The sequence below is a fragment of the Neoarthrinium moseri genome (genome assembly GCF_022829205.1).
Source record: "Neoarthrinium moseri strain CBS 164.80 chromosome Unknown scaffold35_Wmoseri_CBS_16480, whole genome shotgun sequence".
Classification (NCBI taxonomy): Eukaryota; Fungi; Ascomycota; class Sordariomycetes; order Amphisphaeriales; family Apiosporaceae; genus Neoarthrinium; species Neoarthrinium moseri.
The window spans coordinates 211,948-231,120 of NW_026055149.1; the positions used below are offsets into that span (position 1 = coordinate 211,948).

The 19,173-nt window shown below is 53.9% G+C and overlaps 7 protein-coding genes across 7 annotated transcripts; 4 read left to right on the forward strand and 3 right to left on the reverse strand.

The window, feature by feature from the left end:
- Nucleotides 1–430: 430 nt before the first annotated feature.
- JN550_008397 (uncharacterized protein) lies at nucleotides 431–2,917 on the forward strand (the record flags this gene model as incomplete). The annotated part of the gene is made up of 5 exons (XM_049320354.1): nucleotides 431–628; nucleotides 688–1,374; nucleotides 1,439–1,749; nucleotides 1,805–2,170; nucleotides 2,287–2,917. The coding sequence occupies 5 exons, from the start codon at nucleotides 431–433 to the stop codon at nucleotides 2,915–2,917; spliced, it is 2,193 nt and encodes a 730-aa protein (XP_049169619.1).
- Nucleotides 2,918–3,568: 651 nt separating this feature from the next.
- On the forward strand, nucleotides 3,569–4,765 carry JN550_008398 (uncharacterized protein; the record flags this gene model as incomplete). Its single annotated transcript, XM_049320355.1, has 4 exons — nucleotides 3,569–3,907; nucleotides 3,968–4,124; nucleotides 4,189–4,220; nucleotides 4,280–4,765. The coding sequence occupies 4 exons, from the start codon at nucleotides 3,569–3,571 to the stop codon at nucleotides 4,763–4,765; spliced, it is 1,014 nt and encodes a 337-aa protein (XP_049169620.1).
- Nucleotides 4,766–5,678: 913 nt separating this feature from the next.
- Nucleotides 5,679–6,777, forward strand: JN550_008399 (uncharacterized protein; the record flags this gene model as incomplete). Its single annotated transcript, XM_049320356.1, has 4 exons — nucleotides 5,679–6,000; nucleotides 6,054–6,114; nucleotides 6,182–6,601; nucleotides 6,666–6,777. 4 exons carry the CDS (start codon nucleotides 5,679–5,681, stop codon nucleotides 6,775–6,777), a joined length of 915 nt encoding a protein of 304 aa, XP_049169621.1.
- Nucleotides 6,778–6,987: 210 nt separating this feature from the next.
- JN550_008400 (uncharacterized protein) lies at nucleotides 6,988–8,118 on the reverse strand (the record flags this gene model as incomplete). Its single annotated transcript, XM_049320357.1, has 2 exons — nucleotides 6,988–7,668; nucleotides 7,741–8,118. The coding sequence occupies 2 exons, from the start codon at nucleotides 8,116–8,118 to the stop codon at nucleotides 6,988–6,990; spliced, it is 1,059 nt and encodes a 352-aa protein (XP_049169622.1).
- A 2,812-nt stretch (nucleotides 8,119–10,930) lies between these two features.
- Nucleotides 10,931–11,898, forward strand: JN550_008401 (uncharacterized protein; the record flags this gene model as incomplete). Its single annotated transcript, XM_049320358.1, has 2 exons — nucleotides 10,931–11,252; nucleotides 11,306–11,898. The coding sequence occupies 2 exons, from the start codon at nucleotides 10,931–10,933 to the stop codon at nucleotides 11,896–11,898; spliced, it is 915 nt and encodes a 304-aa protein (XP_049169623.1).
- Nucleotides 11,899–12,720: 822 nt separating this feature from the next.
- Nucleotides 12,721–13,744, reverse strand: JN550_008402 (uncharacterized protein; the record flags this gene model as incomplete). Its single annotated transcript, XM_049320359.1, has 2 exons — nucleotides 12,721–13,125; nucleotides 13,190–13,744. The coding sequence occupies 2 exons, from the start codon at nucleotides 13,742–13,744 to the stop codon at nucleotides 12,721–12,723; spliced, it is 960 nt and encodes a 319-aa protein (XP_049169624.1).
- Nucleotides 13,745–15,616: 1,872 nt separating this feature from the next.
- Nucleotides 15,617–16,879, reverse strand: JN550_008403 (uncharacterized protein; the record flags this gene model as incomplete). Its single annotated transcript, XM_049320360.1, has 2 exons — nucleotides 15,617–16,084; nucleotides 16,148–16,879. 2 exons carry the CDS (start codon nucleotides 16,877–16,879, stop codon nucleotides 15,617–15,619), a joined length of 1,200 nt encoding a protein of 399 aa, XP_049169625.1.
- Between the last annotated feature and the right edge of the window lie 2,294 nt (nucleotides 16,880–19,173).

Genomic DNA, 19,173 nt, shown 5'->3' on the forward strand with positions numbered 1-19,173 from the left:
CGCGCAGCTGAGACGCAGCTGGCATCAGCTGGGAGCTGCGCCAATCACAAGCCGCTTTTCCGGTCGGAACTGGCTCCTCCTCTAACCCTTCGAATTCATTCTGTCGCCCAAGGAACGGCCCCAACTGAGATCCTGCGTTGATCGTTGGGTGGCTATTCGCAAGTCGTGCAAAGAGGCTCGACATTCCCAGCCAGTCTCTGGACTGGCCGTTTACCACCCTGCACGTCGCATCTCACGTCCGGGCTTCCTCGGGCTCACCAGCGCCCATGGGTCAGGCGCCAATTCACGCAGAGGAAATTTCGGAGCAGTTCTACAGGATACGGTCCTGCTAACACCGGGCCATCGAGCGAATGAATCAATGAATGCATGAATAGCCGGCCTTGTACTGAACTCCTCCCCTCGTCGCCTCGTCGACCAGAGGTCTATCAATATGACCTGGCCTCCGCCCGCCGGTATGGCGTATTCCCAGGTCAATCAGAGTCCCGCCCAGCTCCGCTCTATCCTACCGTCCCCTCGGATTGGGAACGCGGAGCAGCTGGACCCCGGCCAGCACTTGAACACCCGCGCAAGAATTCGATCAGTGGCAGTTAGAGCTGCCTGTGAGTATTGCCGAAAGCGCAAGTCTAGGGTAATCCATTCTTGCCCACGACATACAATGCACTCTGGCTGACTCGACCTGTTAACCAGTGCTCTGGCGAGAGACCACAGTGTTCGGCCTGTACCAAGCGCGGGCGAGAGTGCGTGTACGAGACTGCCAGCTCGGGAGAGACCATCCCCCAGGCTCTCAAGCGGAAACACACGGCGCTCGAGCAAGAGAGCAACGCGTATCGCGAGCTCTACCACCTCCTGCAGAATGCCTCCCCCTCCGAGTCGCAGGACATCCTCCTCAGGATCCGTCTAGGGGCCGACGTCAACACGCTGGTTCGCCAGGTCAAGGACGGCAACTTGCTGTTGCAGCTCGCCCTGGTGCCCGAGGCGCGCTTGCGGTATAACTTTCCATACAGCGCCAGCATGCCCGCAGCCATTCTAAAGTCAAAGAACCCATACCTCAACTCTTTGGTCTACGAGGCTGCATTCGAGACATCGGGCCCTTTGCCGTCCAAGCAAGTCTGTCAGATGCGTGCACCGTATCTCAGCCCCTACCATGCGGCCGAGATCATCGAGCCACGGCTCGACTTGGTGCAAGCCTCCCGGTGGACCTCGGTGATCTCGGATAACCGGCTTTTAGCAGAGTTGATGCGTTGTTACATCATGCATGATTATGAGAACTATCCTCCCTTTCACTTGGACCTCTTCCTAGATGGTATGACGGAGGAGTCCGAGGAAGATATGTGTTCGCCCTTACTCGTCAACGCCGTCCTGGCACTGGCTTGTGTAAGTCAACCTGGCCTCATCTGCACTCACCTCTTGGCCGTGCGTGCGCTAACAACGCATGCAGCATAGTTATACCAGGCTCCCAGACAGGGAAAAGTTCTGGCTCCCCCATACCCTAGGATTCCGTTTCCTTGCTGAAGCCAAGTTGCTATGGGAACTGGAGAGCGAGGTTCCCACTCTTACGACTCTCCAGGCTACAGTTGTCTTGCACATGATCTATAATCACTTTGCAATGGATGAGATCTCCTACATCTACCTGGAGAGAGCTGTCTCCATGGCTGATGAACTGAAATTGTTAGAGCCTAGCACTGGATATGCAGGCAAAATGAAGCTTGCGAGAGAGTTTACAGCTTGGTGTTCATTCAGCTGGCTAGGGTGAGTATTTTTGCCTTCTTGAATCATGTGTCTCCCAAACTAAGAACTGTTTTAGGGTACAAGGCTACTACTTTGCCCGGCAGACCCTGTTGCCTCAGGCGCCCGCCACCCCCTTGCCGGATCCCAGTCAGGATCCATCGTGGTACCCGACAATACTCCTCAAATACCCTTTAGAGAATGCCATTTTCTCGACGAACTTTGGTACTCATATTAGAGCCATGTGGCAGTTCCGTCACATCATGGCGGACATCACGATGGAGTTGTTTCCCCCCATTACACCTGCTCCTGGCGGCACAGAAAATGTCAAATCCAACCCAGCAAAAGTGATAGAGCTCCTGCAGCGGCTCGAGGCCTGGTTCAATGCTCTTCCGGGTCCCCTGACACCCGAGAACATTGTGCTTCCGCCTCAGCTTAAGCTTCAGTAAGTTTTAATTTTCCTCTCCAACTCTGAGGCGTTAAAGTACGAGCGTCGTTGGGTCGGACACCGACCACCTGCTGGCTTAATATAGCGTAGCTTAAAGACTGACTTCGACACAGCATCGAATATCATGGCGTCCTGGTCTCGCTCTACCAGATGCTTGAAAACCAGCCTACGGCCTACGCAACGCCTTCAATACCCAGAAATATAGCACGTGAGAGAAGTGCCGATGCAGCGATCCGATTTGAGACTCTCGTCCGCCTCTATTACCTCCGCCACAGCTTCGAGCACACGGACACCTTCTTGACCTCCATTCTCTCATTCCTAGCAAACATTATGTTCCAAACTCTGGAGTCCACCAAGCGCGACGCATCGACAGAAGATGGTGACGAGAAGACCCCAGTAGTGGACGACGATCGGCGAAGAAACATACGCTCAACGCTCATTCTAGCAGCTAAAGGTCTCCATGACCAAAGCCGCAATGCCTACGTCACTGGGGTGATCTTCCACCTAGTGCGGTCTCGCCTATCGCCTGAGGACCTTGCTGCCCTGAATGCGTATGTGTCCCCACGAGAGGTAGAGGCTGTCTACTCCAGACTTCCGCGAACTGTGAGAAGCCAGTGGCCAATGGCCATCATTGGGTCGAATGCAGATATGAACAAGAGCCAGCTACGGAACCTCGTGAAGCAGCTCGAGGCGGCGTCGCTCACTGATGATCAAGTTGCGAAATCAGAGGAAGGCCAAGGATAACAATTAGAAATATCTAGAAACGCTAAGAAATATACGTTACAATGTCAAGTCTACGCCACCGTCACAAGCAAATGTGTTGTTAAGGGTACATCGCTAGACTTGAAGTGGGAGTTGTGGATTGGTCACGGGGCTTTACCCCTGACTAATTCCCCGCACGCAAACACAGATCTCCATGGTACAAATTGGGCATACGGTAAAAGGGACCTGGTTTCAAAGACGTGGCCCCTCGGATCTATATAGTGGCTGGTCTCATGCATGTCCTCTCCTATTGGGTCGCTTGCACGGTCCTTGCAAGCCAGCTCTTCTCCACATCGATCATGGTTCCGGACTATGCCATGGTCGACCCAAGAGATTCATTTGTGGATTGGTCCCGGCTCGTTTTGCACCATACAGCTTGGGCGTACCGAGTCTGAATGCAACGCTCAACTGCACCATACCACGGCTCTATACCACCTTAGTCCCTGGTATAGTTGCACTCTTATGTCTACTAAATGGCGTCCCGAAAGAGCATATCGGCAAGCGGACTGGTAAATTGTAATTATCCCGTGGGCCGCAGAATATATATGAAGTCGACCTGCGGCATTGATCCAGGCAGAAAATAGCACCACGATCCAAATTGCACGGGCGCTGCCCCTTGGTGATACTCTCATGATGTACCTCTTTCTAAATGTGCTCTGCCTTCTGCTGCTGGGCTCTTCCATCTCTGCACTGCCATCGCAGAGCCTTGATGACATCTTGCTGGAGAAGAAGGCCGACTCGACCAAGGTCGGGTACCTGGCCGTCTACTGGAAGACCAGCGCCACCGGCGTCTTCTTTGCGCTGAGCACAAATGACAACCCGCTCGGCTTCACCGAGCTCAAGGGCGGTAAGCCCGTGATCATACCCAAGGTCGGCACCAAGGTCGTCCGGGATGTGTCTATCGTGCCTGGCGGCGGCAAGGATGCGAATGTCATATGGCGCATCATCGGGACGGACCTGGACATCGGCTCGGTATGCGAGTCCTTTCATTGTTGACTCACTGCGTGTAAGATACTAATCACGAGTCCATAGACAACTTGGGACCGCGCCAAGCGCACTGGCTCGCGGAGCATCATGACCTGGGAGTCGAGCGACCTCGTGAACTGGGGCAGCGAGAGACTGGTGGAGGTCGAGGACAAGACGGCGGGCATGGTATGGGCGCCCGATGCCATCTGGGACCCGAGTTCAAGTAGGTTGCACGGGCGGAAGCCATTACGACGATGTAGCGATTTCTGACGGACTGCCGTGGACAGGCAAGTACTTCGTACATTGGGCCTCGGCCTTCGTAAGTGTTGGATCTTACTTCGAAAGGGGGAAACATTGCAGTAACTAACATACGCACAGTACGATAAGGGCGACACTGGACATACCGGCACAGGCACGCCTCTATATATCCGCTCTGCGCTGACCTCGGACTTCAAGACGTACGAGAGCCCGTCCACGTACATCAACAAGAGCCCCAGCGACACGCTGGACATGAGCTTCCTGCGCGTCGACAACTCGACGCTCGTCCGGTTCCTCGTCGGTGCGGGCGTCAAGGGCCCAGTGGCCGAGGTCAGCCGCAACGGCATCGCAGGGCCCTGGACCCGGCCCTCAGGCTCCATCAGCGCCCAGTACGAGGGCCCGTACCCGTTCTGGGACAACCGCGTCGATGGCAAGGCGTACCTGCTCTGCGACCTCGTCGGCGGCGCCGCCGGCCTGCGCGCCTGGAGCTCGACGGACCCCCTGTCTGGCAAGTTCACCAGCGCCTCGTCGGCCATCACGTACATGCGGCACGGGTCCGTATTGCCGGTGACGCAGGCGCAGTACAATGCGCTCAAGGCCTTGTGAGATCTGTACCAAAGACACGGAAGGTGGACGGGCAGGCAGGCTCTGGGAAGCAAGATCACCGTGCAGCTGGCTAAGGAAACTGCCCCCGACGGCGAGACGCTACGAGACGATATCATGGAAATGGTAGTTTGGTGTCAGCCAGATCAACTAGATCAACTAGATTTAGTCCCAGCGGCGCTCGCTTAAGGTCCTTTTGATGTGGTAGCCCGACTATCTCGAGTCTACCTAGTGTAAGCGACCATCAACGATGCTGACAACCGTGAGACATCGGCGTAATTAGTGAGAACCCTGCAAGGAGGCAGGCAGACGTATTTTGGAAACCGGACACGGCGAAAGCCATTACCCACCAGAAGCTATAGTAGGTTTCGCTGTGTCTGGTATCTAATACGTCTGCCTGGCGGCTCAGCTGTCATCCACTAGACGCAATGGCTAGTCCTGCCAAGAGCTGCCAAATTGAGACACCAAACGTGTGTCTGTGCCGCCGCGCGCGTCTGCTCGCATTCGCTTAGGTTTCCTCTTTGGGCCTTGATAGTGAGCGCTAAGCTCAGATCAGTTGGCAAATACGAGCGCCGGTATAGTAGCCATGTTTATGCCTTTGCAAAAGACTCGAAATGCTGAAATGGGTTGCTGCTGGAGCCATTTCGCGACGCGGCCAAGAAGATATCGGCGCCATGGCCCATGTCTAGGTGCTGATTATAGTCGTTATGCTGATTGGCGTTTCGTGAAGACATGCCCAGCGACAGGCTATTTCACTGTGCTTGCTCCTAACTCTCACGCCTCCTCCTTTTGTTCTTGACTGGTATAATATGGGATAGCCCGCCTCTGTACAAGTCTTTTAGAACTGCAACACTCCAATCCATTAGTCCACGTACTGTTGCAAGCCATCCCCGAAATCACCAGAAACAGAGACACAATGGCCACGTCACCAACACACCTTCCTCCAGGCGTGCCTCCGTACGTCAAGGTCTTCGGTCCCGGCGCCAACTGCACCCTCGAAATCTGCCCCGTCGAGATGAGCGTGTACGGATACCGGCCCAGCCTAGCGGCGAACAGCACGTTCCTGGCCCTGTACGTGCTATCGGCAGCGGTTCACCTCTACCTGGGTATTCGGTGGAAGACATGGTTTTTCATGGGCGCCATGCTCCTCGGGGCTACCAGTGCCGTCCTGGGCTATGCTGGGAGGATCTTCATGTATTACAATCCGTTCAAATTCGTAGCCTTCATGATTCAGATCAGTATGTTGATGAATAATGCCCAGAGAGACAGCTGCTTACCAATGTCATTATAGTCTGCGTGACTAGCGTTCCAGTCTACTACACGGCCGCAATCTATGTTACTCTTGCTGCCTCGTAAGTTGAGATTCTCACCTTGATTCAACACTAAATCATGCCTGAATCCGTCCTCATTGTCTCGTAGCATCAAGTACTTCGCCCCCTCGCTATCCCGATTCCGGCCCAACCTGATCTATTGGGTCTTCATCTCCAGCGACTTGGTATGTCTTGTGCTGCAAGCCGCTGGCGGTGCCCTGTCAACCTCAACCGCCGGCGCAAGCCAGACCGGCGTGGACATGGCGCTCGTTGGGCTCAGTCTGCAGGTCTTGTGCATGGTCGTGTTCTGTGTCCTCTTCGGCGATTACCTGTACCGGTACTTCCGCTCTGACATTTATCGCTTCGGCGCCGCCAAGCTCGGCGCCCGCCCCAAACTCTTCTTCGCCTTCCTGGCCCTCGCCATCGTGCTCATTCTCGCCCGGTGCGCGTACCGGCTGGCGGAGCTGCATAATGGGTACCGCGGAGGACTGATCAGGGACGAGGGGTTGTTCATTGGACTAGAAGGAGTGTAAGTTACCAAACCCACAAGTTGCAGACTCGGTGGGTCGTTGCTAATATTATGAGGCTTTTAGGATGGTCATTTGCGCTGTGTTTTGTCTCACGATAGGACACCCAGGCTTTGTGTTTAAGAGCAAGCCAAAGGAGTCTACTAGCAGCTCTGAGTTGGAGAATCTTAAACATTAGGATTGGAATTAATACCTCACTCATCCAGCGTCGTGTTCTTGCTCAATTAGAAGGTGGTGGAGGTGGGCGGTTCAGAATATAGAAAAGCATAGAGATCGATACGCAAGACCAACAATCTGAACTTTGAAAATCTTTTAGAACTCCATTTCAGATGGTCATGAGGCAGGACTTACCCGTGTTCCAGAGTACTAATATAACTCGAGAGAGATATCACTGGAATGAAATGCCCTTGCCGTTAAGGGACAGCACGGCACTGTATAGATACCGCGTCCCCCCACCTCCCTGGCCTGGGCCATCACGCCCATGAAACAACACATTCTTGCCATTTGGATCAATATCTAACCCTCCAGGTCCGTATACTCCCTTATTGTCCACCGTCCTTAGAAGAATCCCTCTGTCTGTGTACTGTCCGTCGATGGTGCTCGAGAAGGCGTACTCGATATCGTAATCATCACTGGCATAGCAATGTGCGCTATAGAAGAGCACAAAGAGCCCATCCTGGACCTTGTACAGTGCCGGCGCTTCCACAACACCGTCATTGGCCGCTCCTTCGTTATCCAATATCACCTTCGGACTGTCGAGCAGTGTTAGCGCGTCTCGCGCCATCCGTTGGATCTTGATTGGAGTCGGCTTGTAGGCTCCCGACGGCGTTCCTCCTTGACATGTAGTGGCGCCTCCGAGGTTATTACCGTCCACTTTCCATGTGATCCACCGATTCACTCCGTCATCATATCCAGAGGCATCAATAGCGCCGCCGCCAGCAGTGTCACATATGAGAGGGCTGGCCTGAGGGGTGAATGGTCCAATGGCGGTGCTAGAAGTTGCAACGCCAATGCAATGTGTGCCACCGGACTGATGGGCGGTGTAATACATCACATACGTCCCCGCATCCTATATGTTCTGTGTCAATCAAGGTTTCAGAGTGAAAGATATTCCAATCTACTCATTCCATTAGTGGCTTACATTTTTCTGCACGTCTGGAGCCCATATAGCCGTATCACCTGAATCTACCCAGCTGCCCACATTTGGCAGAGCGTCATTTCCGGTGAGTGTCCAAGAAAGTGCGTCGTTGGATGTGGCAACAGGCACTTTCTTTCCATTGGATGAGGTTCCGTAAGCTTTCCATGACCCGTCTCCCCAGATCAGTGCTGGATCAGGAAAGTTGACACCTAACGTGGGACTGAACGCAGCCCGTGCTGTGAGGCCAGACTGCTCGATCTTGGTGATGTCGCTTAGACTTAATGCTGGTCTGGCATCTTTGCGGCCAAGCCTATCGTCGACCGCAGAAGGTAAAGCCGTGCACACGCTGGCTGCCAGTGTTAGCGCGAAGTACTTCATCATCGTCACCTCCCGGAAGTCACGTTTCAAAGGACTCAGACAGCCAAACTGTTAGGAGGTGGGAAGGGAGTGACATGATATTTGTATTGCTAATGCTACAGTTTCTGCCGAGCCCTGCATGCTTATTTGCAGTCTCATGCCAAAACAAATGACCTAGACCCAAGCAACCCTTGCGCTAATAGCGGGTTAGCTATTACATCAAAGACCAATGGAGTGTTGAGCTATCAGACAGAGCTCCACGACGGTGACATGATGCTCGATGGCAGGCAAGTCTCACAAGAGCTTGTTGCCAACCTAAAGTGGGAATGGACTGGCGCTGACAGCCAAGGATTGTCGATTATTTCTGTTTGTGGCTAATCAAGGAATAGGTCTTACAAAGTCGAGGCGCAGCACTTGTTCGCAGCTGACTTTTGCGAGGCCTGCTCCCAACAACGGTGCCATACTGGCACCACGTGGATATGGCAGGGTGGGCATCCATGTAGATGCCAGCGGCACGGGTCGACTAGTCCAGCCAATTGACAGCCCGGTGGACTATCTCGGATCGGAACCGGGGCCTATCAACTGTTATTGGTTCAAGGACACAGGCGATCCACAGAATGAAGGGAGAGCAGACAAGGCAGAAGCAGGCTGGCATACCCCTGCCCCAGTCCTGTCGGCCAATTGAGTTCCTAGGCTAGATCCTTCATTGGTACGCCAGGTTTGGATTCAGTTGTGAAGGGAACGTTTCAATCTTTAGTGACAGGCCGAACGCCGGGCCCACTATAATAACTGGCCGCAATCGCATGAAGTTCAGAATTTGCGGCACAAGATTAGCCGGCCTGTGACATGAATCTCCAGCGCCTGAGGGGTCGGCCGGTCCGGACATATGATTGGCTGGGAGCAAGTCAGTTGGCCGCGTGAATGGCACGGTGCTAGAATCCGGTCCTAGTTGGGACACATTAGGTAACCTTGCATTGCCTCAAGTATAGTCCATTGGGCAGATTTAGCTTTCGTTACATGAAAGTCTAATAATTCGAGCTTGACAAGCCGCATTGCGGCGGAACATAATCCGTACGTAGCTCTATAAGTGCCCTTAAGTTTGTATACAAAATACGACGGCAAAGAATCAAGCGTACATTATCTTGTAGTAGTAGACGTGCTTGTTCGATGTTGCAATTGTTAATGGTAACGTTATAGAGCTGCGATCATCACACCTGGGGTCATCAGCCATCCCCACGGTAGTTGGAGCGGGGTTAAGTGCTCTTCCAACTGAGGGGACACTGCGACTCTGGTGCTTCTCTATACCTGCTGTTGCGTCTAAGCTTGGTCCCATGATCAACTCAGGTTAATGTCACATGGCATATTGTTCCTTGGTTCCTTGGCCGGTATGCGCGACGCAGCGGCAACTGTATGTCTACAAGCCGGCCCGTTCAGGAGAATTTAAGGCGCGCCATTTAGACATTAAGCGAAACAACAAGTCCTAGAGTGGTGATTAGAAAGTGTTCAACTCAAGTAATGTGACTTTGTGACAGAACGCAGATCTCTTCACAGCCACATCAGATGCTCCAAGAAGCCTACTAGATGCGCCATGAGAGAGCTCATGTTAAGATATACGGCCGCTTACTGCCCATCAGAGGGCAGTTGAGGTTGTGGGTTCCAGCTGGTTCCTTCAGAATACCACAGCCATTGACTCCGCGGATGGCTGTCGCTTAGCGGATTGCTTCGAAGAACGGTCATGGTTTTGGCAGCTCATGTCCGCTTTTCCTGGCCATCGGGATCGTCGTCTGCCCCCGGCATATTTGGTAAGAGCTTTATAAAAGATGTTTTACTCCGAGGCACTTCCACTTTGACTCCAGGCAATAAATCACTTGTCGCAGAAACAAGTACGTCTTAGAACTTGGGCAATCCTCGCCCTTGTAGATTGATTAACTTTGACTATGTGGGCGTAGCCTAAAGTATCTGCCAGTACCATTCTACTTACCTACCTAGAAGAGCACTACGAGCCTGATGAAGCCGACATGGAATCTCCCGCCGCAAGTGCAGCTCGAGGTGTTTCAACATCCTCGACTCATCGACTTTCGGGGCTGTAACACGGGCAACACTTTGTTCCATCAATAATCGCCTACGAGGTTGTCCCCAACTTTACCATCGCCTCTAATACCTCGTGGTCGTGGCGCTTGGTCTTGACCGAGGTTCCTAATTAATTAGAGTACATGTCCACACTCTGTAAGCAGCGCAGCATGTGTGAACATCGCTCATAACGGGCCATTTCAGACACTGGAATGGGCAGAGTTCGTCGGACCACAAATTATGTGGTGCAAGTCACTCACCACATACAGGTGCCTTGTCCACCCCCTGTACCTAGGTATGTAGCCGCTCAGTAACCTACCCCACTGACATCACCCCACCCGCTAACAATTGGCACCTAAATTTGGCAACTTGGCGATGAGAACAGTGCGGCAGCTCCCTGTAACCTTCTCTGCCCTCCTCCAGGGGCCCCTACTGTTGTGCGCCCAGGCATCTGCAAGCCGCAAGCCGCAAGCCACGACAGGGACGACGGCAAGGACTCATCACTCGCGAAACGAGCTCATGCCTTATCTGCCTTGTTGTGGTCCAGCTCCCGCGCAGTATCCGCTCAATGCCTCGCCTGTTGCAGTTGAACTCTGCTATCAACACAACATCCCTCCGACTGTCCGCTTTGGTGCAGAGTTGCTGTCGCTGGCAACATCATCGCCACCCCCCAGTTATCGCCCAGAGAATGCCCAGAAGGGGTGCAGCATCCAATACCCGGAACGAATCAGGCAGAGGGTCTCGCAACCCCCGTCTCCCATCGAGGATGAGTTCGCCAAAGACAGATGTCGACGAGTTCAGGAAGATCTTGAATGGCTCCAATCGCATCCTGGCACTCTGTGGTGCTGGCCTCTCCGTGGCGTCTGGCCTGCCCACCTTCAGAGGAGCTGGTGGGCTCTGGCGGGAGTTTGAGTCCACATCGCTTGCAACCCCAGAGGCGTTCGAGGACGACCCGGGCCTGGTCTGGTTGTTTTACGCCTGGAGGCGACACTTGGCATTAAAGGCCAAGCCCAATGCCGGCCACTACGCTCTAGCGGAGCTGGCCAAGAAGAAGGAGAACTTCCTCTGCTTGACACAAAACGTCGACGGTAGGTTTGAATTCGTAATGGAACAGGAGACGCCAATCTGACATGCCGAGCAGGCCTCTCGCCGCGCGCAGGCCATCCCGAATCTGCTATTCGCATGCTCCACGGGAACTTGTTGGACATCACCTGCTACAATAAATGCGGTTATGTTGAGCGAAATGCCACGCGCGATCCCGTGTGTCCTTCACTCGCAGCCGCAGCCGAAGACTATCCACCCGGCCAACTCTCGCCGTTGCTGGACCCATCTGTGGACCTCGCCACCATCAAGCCGGAAGACCTGCCGCAGTGTCCAGACTGTAAGCGCCGCGGCAAAACGGCCCTCCTCCGCCCGGGCGTAGTCTGGTTTGGCGAGTCGTTGCCGGACGGCATGCTTCTCGAGGTCGACAACTGGCTTTATAAGGACCCAGTCGACGTTATGTTGGTTATCGGCACCTCGGCCGCCGTCTATCCCGCCGCCGGGTATACTAATAAGGCCAAACGGCGCGGGGCTGTCGTTGCCGTGATAAATCCAGACCCACAAGCCAAAAGTGGATTGGACGGCAAAGACTTCTTCTTCCAAGGCGGCGCCGACGAGTTCCTACCCGAGCTGTTCGAGGATGTCATCGGCAAGCTCAGGATTCCAGACACTGCGCCCCTCGCTGAGGCATAGCAGCCTCTTGAGATGCAGCCACCCGCCGAGGATCATCTGAGGATTGAGACTTCCTTTGGTTTCCGGACCAATTTGAACTTGATCCTGCTCACTGTGGCGACGGTCTTCTTCATTGCCATTATGGTCAAGAATGGGCGGCACGAAATTGCTGATCACGATCTAATTTGGTGGATGCTTTTGACGGCATGCCTTTTTGCAGTCGCAAACCTCGTGACTTTTATGAGTGCGTATGAATCTCGAAAATATGAAAAAGTAACAGACTGGGCAATAAGGAGCTCGAGGCATCGGGAGTCTATTTGGTGTTGTTGAGACTTACGACTCACTTCAAGAGCGGCTGCCTGAGGATATACGTCGGGGCTACTGGAGTATAATCAAACTGTATCCTTGAATTCCATCACCAGAGGCTCATCTTCCGATCAGATTTCCTGCCGAAATTGTTTAAACTATTATTGAATTATCGATGCTACTGCGCTCTATCGAATGAGAACCTGATGAGTGACTACACGCTGTGCGGTGGCCACATTTGACAAGAATATTTTGGTAGGTTCAGATGAATGGAGATTACGAACAGCAGCACAATTGCTTAGTAGTGCGTGCGGGGAGTGAACACTTCGTCTGAAGTGCAATACATTGATTTCATAGGTACAAGCAGATCCGATGAAGTATATGTACTGTTCCCTAGCGGTTGTCTATCATCTAGTCTATAAAGTCTAATCTATGCTCCTATCATGTATCATGTAACCTATCAAAAGTATAATCCATGTGCAACGAAACTAATTCCATAATAAGAAAATACAAACAAAGTCAGGTAGCTGCACTCTCTTAGTGCTTGAGGCTTCGCTTGAGCTTCTTCTTGGAAGCGCTGTCGACGCCAATGGTGATGTAGCCAACGATGCCGTTCTCGATATTCTCGCCGTCCAGGGGCTCAATCGAGACGATGGGGTCGTATCCGTTGACGGCCTGGTCGGCGTAGATGGAGTCGACGACGTTGGTGGTGCGGTTGATCTGTGTGTGGGTGACGTACGGCTCGAGCGCCATCAGCTGCTGGCTCACGTCCTCGGCAAGGAACAGCTGACCAGTCGAGATGGTGTTCGACGAGGCCACTGTGCCGTTGCCCCGGATCACGTAGTTCTCGTGCACCTGAACGTGGATGTGCAGCGTGCGCTCCACGTAGAACCCCGGCACGATGGTGGTGAACTCGGTGATGCCTTCGCTGTTGGTGGGCCACTACGATCACTTGTCAGTCTCTGATCTTAACAAGAGCTTGAATGTATTGCATGGGTGAACTTACGATCCCGCGCAGGAAGGTAGTGGTGTCGGTGTGTAGGTCATCGGTAGCGGTCTTGTTGAGCTCCTTCAGGAGCTGCTCGAAGGGAGTATTGGGGCTGAGGGCAGTAAAGGAGCTGTAGGAGCCGGTGGCGTTGCAGTGCCAGATGTCGACAAGCACGTCAGGCAGAGGCTCACAGGTCTCAACGTCCAAGACACCAATGTCGAGGATGAATGGCACGCCGGGCTCACCCTCACGGATGTCCTGGCGGAGGGTTTGACTCTGAGGCCAGATGTACGGCCCAGCGGTGATGTCTTCGGACAGGACGCAGGTATCGTTCTGGATGGTCTCGTAGTAGGGAGACTCGGTAACGATGTTCCAGGTGGCGTTACCCGAGACGGCACGCTTCTCGTTACGCTTGGCCCAGCGGCGCTTGTTCATGGCCGCAACCGAGGACTCGCAGCGCCTGGACAGCACGGAGCGGCGGTTCAGCTCCGACGAGGAGATTTCGTGCTCCGGGTGGGCTGCAACTCCAGAGAGGAGGGCCGCACCGGCGGCAAGAAGAGCGAGACCATGCATGATTCTTGATTACACTGGATTCAGAGGAGGCTGTAGAGAAGAATAAGGGGTACAATTGTCCAAAGGTAATGCTGTAGAAGATCAAGTGGTCCAAAAATCTAGAGTTCCGTTTCTCATGGCTATTTATCTATCTTGCAGCTTACTCAGGGGTTGTAGATTCATGGAAAGTTTGGTTCCCCCTATTCGCCATGTCTAGATGTTCCTGCATGGCAAACCAAGGCACAGCCCATGGACGCATTCATCAGAACCACCTCGTCCTTGATAGGAAGGAGAGACGCCGGTCGTGATGTTTGCGCTCTGCGCAAGTGAAAATGTGGTAGCGAGCCAATCGCCTGGTTTGCATTATAATAGAGTTGCCTTGCGTCGTCATGGAGTGGAAAGCGTGGGTATCGTGGATGAGGCTACGCGGTATCCTCCTCCCACATGCCGTTCGCGGGAACGGACCGCCAAGAGTATAACCGGGCCTAAAGCATACTAAATGCTCCTGGAGTGTCGAGTGAACCCCCACGCGGCTCCATAAAAGGTGGGCCTGTTCCTGGTCCTGGTCGGATGGTCGAGACCGTCCTGGTCTTGGTCCTGCGAACCCAGCAACCAGGACAGCGCAAATGACAGTTGCATCGGATGGCGTCTCGGCAATCACAAAACTCTCCGTAGGCAAGCCAGGGTTTACCTGCGTGCCGTGGCTTCCTTCCGCAGGGAGGCTGAATGAGGCGGACGGGGACGGCCAAGTGGATCTGGCTTACGGAGCGTTAGCCCTTTTAATCTATCTATCAACTCTATTTCTCTGCTTCTGCATGAAATCGCGCGGCGAGTTCCGGACCTTTCACTGGCTCATATCAAGCTTGTTTTCTATGACAAACCTTGATGGTGCCTCCCGATGCAGTGGGTTTGGATGCCGCGTAAGACACTTGGCAGGTCCTGCAGAATGATAATAACCCACGGGCTCGTCACCAGTTCCATCTGATCAGGCCATGCTAATCCTCGCGGTCAAGTCGTTGATGGGACGGTGCTGGGCCCTTTCAAGGGGGGCTTATCTCCTCTGGCCAGACGTATCCATAAACGCAGAAACGCTGGTGACGAAGAGGGTGCTGGGGGTGCCATTAAAGTGATTGTGTTCGGTTCCTGACAGCGCTAATGGTTTCGCTCTCTTGGCTCAACTGAAGATAGTTGTTAGTCAGCGGACGACTCCTTCCACCTCGTCGTGGTTCGCCGGCGGCCTCCCCGTTTGGTTCTATCTCATGCCAGTGGAGACGTGGGAGGTTTAATATATCGGGTTGCACCACGATGGAATCGGCCCGTAGACTACACCATCACTAATGCGCTGATATAGACTCATTACCCATTTCAATGCATATAGACATGATAACTCGATATACCACAATCTAAGAGCATTGACGACCTTGGTTCAAGACGCCAGACACTGCGCATGCGCCATCTGGCTACGCTAGTCGGCATGGATTACCCATCTCGGCCTTTAGTGCTCGTGTGCGGTAAATCTTTGCCTTGTAACCATCGGAGATTTCCTCATGCTAAGTCTCACATAGGTACAATACAGGATCTCCCTCACAACAACGAAGCCTTCGCATGGAGGTGTTCGAAGCGAGATACACATCAACGATGCTTGGATCTCACGTTTACGGATCAGCCACTGGCAGCTGCGAGTACAAGATAAAAGATGGAAAGAGCGTTTGCATTTCGTTGCGGGCATTGTAGTCGTGTCGATATAGTCTCCCAAGAGCTCTAATCTAAGTACTCTGCATAGCAGATGCTCCGCCTGTGAGCACCAAACATGGTCGTCAAAAACACCTGTCCAAGGCATGGGCCTGCCTCGGTAGAATCGAAAGAAGAGTTGGACTGATCGAAACCGGCGTTCTAGGAGCTGAGGGCCTTAACTCCGTCGTAGTCGTGGATGGCAATACCAGCGAAGCTGGTGTACTTGGCAGCCGTCGTCTTGATCGTGGTGAGATCAGTGAAGAGGTTGGCGGAGCTCTTGCCGACGTAGCTGATCAGGTACGCTTCAGCAGCTGCGACGGTCTCGACGGCCAGCCAGACAGGCTTTCCTGCTGCGTTGCCGGCCTCGAGGACGGCGGTGGCAACCTCGAGAAGCTCCTCGGCCGTGTTGCGGTACGTCATGAATGTTGCCGTGTCCAGATTCTCGAGCGCCCAGACGTCAAGACCCTTGCCGGTGTCCGGGCAAATGATCTTGTCTGCCCAGTAAGGCAGGTCGGCAGCGACTGGCAGTCCGAGGGACGAACCCAAAGACTTGAGTTGTGTGATGATGGACTGGAAGGATGCGACGTAAGTCTCCTTGTTGGATGTCCACCCATCAAGACCCCATGGCTAATATAGCAGTCAGCTCACGCCCTCGACTTCAGCAAAGCTTGAGAAGTCCATGTCTCTTACCTCGACGTCGATGTGGATTCCGGCGAACTTGGAGCTGGCGTCAGCACTTCCTTGGTATTGCTCCAGCCAGTCGAGCTGGGACTGGAAAGTCGGCTCGCCCTGTCCAAGAATCCACTGGGAATTTCCCATCAAGGCCTCGACGACAATTCCGCTGGCGTTGCAGCGCGCAACAAAGTCGTAGAAGACCTCGTTGCCCATACCACGGTCGATGAGGGCGTACACGGTCATGATGTCGTTGGAATCGGCGAAGGACAAGAAGTCGTCGACCTGGGCGCTGTCCTGGATCAAGTTCGACTGCCATAGCCAAGTGGCGCGGCCGGGAGTCTGTACTGCGGGCGCGGCAGACTGCGTGGTTTCGCTAACCGCCGGGATGATCGTTCCAGTAACTTGGGTGACCTCCTCAGCCTTTTGCACAGCGGCGACCAGCGGCGACGCCGATTGCACAGCCTCAACTACCGGCGCTGCTTTGACATCCTCAACTACAGGCGATGCCGACTGCACGGTCTCGACTACCGGTGCCGACGACTGCACGGCCTCGGTCGCTGGCGACGCTGATTGAACGGCCTCAACTACGGGTGCCGTCTGCACCGTCTCAACTGCTGCCGCCGCGTATGTGGCCACGGTCGGCTTCGCCCCCGAACATGCCCTTCTCCTGTGTTTGTGGTTGTGGCCGTGGCTGTGAGACAAGACCGGCGCAGCCAGTGCGGCGATGAAAAGAGTCGACCAATGCATCGTGAAATCAGATGGTTGAAAGGAATGGCTACGCAAGCAAGTCGCGTGGAAATGAACAGTATAGTGAACGTAGGGTAGTCCGGACGAAGGAGAGAAGACTGCAAAGCCGGCCGAGGGGCTTACATAGTTACATAGTATATCGGATCGGACCCATCCAAAAGCAACGACGACGGCCCGGCCGTCGTGCACCGATCCTTAATCTGTGGTGCGGGCGGTCTTGCCAGTGAACCGCCACGAGAAAAGCAGTCCCATTGGGCGGGCTAGGCGCCGCTCGTTACGTAAATCGCCCGCTGCAAAGGCTGACTGCGTCCAGGGCGTCGACGGCGCGTTTGAACAAGCGGGCCGTGGGTTCCGCAGCGAGTCACTTTAGTCCGACCAGGGAAGTGATATGACATGTGGAGTGTATCATTTAACGCCAGAAGCAAGCATGGCGCCAACGCCCAGCAAGCCCTAGAGTCTACTAGACATTGTTGTAGAAACGTGTATACCCCAAACTCTAAACTTTATTTTACTCTAGACCGAGGTGGCTTGCATGGCCACGCAGTAAATGATGCTATACCGCGCGTCACCATCGGGAGGCGTTCTCCTCCTCATATCCAATTGTGTCAGAAATGGGCCCGTCCCAGGGGACATCGTATGCGCTCCTGAAGGTCGAAGAAGCCTGCAGAATCCAATCTGCGTTCCTCCCCCTCAACCGCAGACCCCGCTTCCTTGGAAACCAAAGGGGGTTCCAGGCCTTTGGGTGTCCATAACGGCGAGTGAGGATCCCCTGTCCGCCCGTGTGCATTGGGGATCCATCTGGTCCCAAATGAGTGGGAGTAGGGGCTAGCCTGGAATGTGCTCGCGTTGGTAACCTGGCCCTGTGTCGGAGCCTCCCGACAAACGCGCAGAAACGTAATCACGGAAACTGCAAAGAGCCCAGGCGCGAGCGTGAAGACGGCAGAGATCTCTAAGGGCAATTCTGGTACGAAGAAGTGTTACATTCGCCAGTGATGTGCCGAACCAAAGAATGCGAGCAAGTCGACAGTTGAAGCTAACCCCTGAAACTAAAAACAACAGGCCAATAACGGGCTCGGCAAAAATCCACCCCCTGGAGAGCTCTCTGCTGACGGTGCTTAAAGCAAAATTTCATTGGCTCGTAAGTTAATGAGAACGACGCTAGCCCTGGGTAGCTTAGAAAAGAGAACCTGCGGGGCCCTAACTCCACGTTGTTTGAATAGGGCAGGATAGGGTAGATTCGCTCAATGCGGAGTTAGACCAGTGATTGGGACGGAGATTACGTCGTTGGGCCTTGAAGATGAGATTTCTAGCGCCCTACGAAGACCGATTCCTTAGATGCTCTAGTGATCGAAGTCATATAGGGTTACAAGTCATATGAAGCAAAGTCCCTTCAGCCTCCTTGTCACGCCTCACCCCTGGCCAGGTCAAAAAGCCATTCCTTGCTACAAGCCAGTTTGCAACATCAATGGTAATCCCCGGTGACAACAACGTTGGATACCTTTATCCCTCATACGGGGCCCCATTCTGTCATTCAGTTGGGGCTCCCGCTTGCCCGCTTTCTGAAAGGCCGGAGAAGACGGAGGCTGTGGACACGGCAGCCTGGGAACCAAGCGCATCAAGCCGACAAATCGCCGAGAGTGCAATGACCGACCTGTCGTTATCCACTGAGGTTTTCATCGACCCATTGGGGCAACGTGGGCCATCCGGAATGTTGATGATGTCCGTCAGGTTGCTGAGCCCCCTGTAACGAGAGGGCCCGCCGCAAAGCCCAAAGATCCCCGGCAGCTTTGGCCTGGGGGCATTCCGGAGCTTGCGTGTTGGATCGGTGTAAGCAGCCTTTCCTTCGTGGCCCACAGACTGAGTACAAGACTTGCACAGTTCCCACCGTAATAGCTCGTAACAGTCCCAGGGTCCCTGTTCCAATACGCGCATCGAACTTGTCAATGATTGGCACGTCCGCACGCCCGCACACCCGCACTATCGCTTTTGGGGCACATCACTCTTGTCTTCAACACAAGTGCGGCGAGGACGTGGAATGTTGGTAAGTTGATAGTGGAAGAAGTTCCGACGACGATTCCCTCCGGGCAGCAAAGCAGGTATAAATACTGCTTGGGTGCTTACATTCGATCTTTCATGGCAGACCCGCGTCCAAATGTGGGGCGCCTCAGGTCATCATTAGGACCCAACTACCGTTGAAACTCAGAAGATTCGCCCAGTAGCTCACGGACCAGTTCCCATACATAGAAACAAAAGGCACGGACCAGTACTTATTTGTATGGGAAGGCCGGTAATGG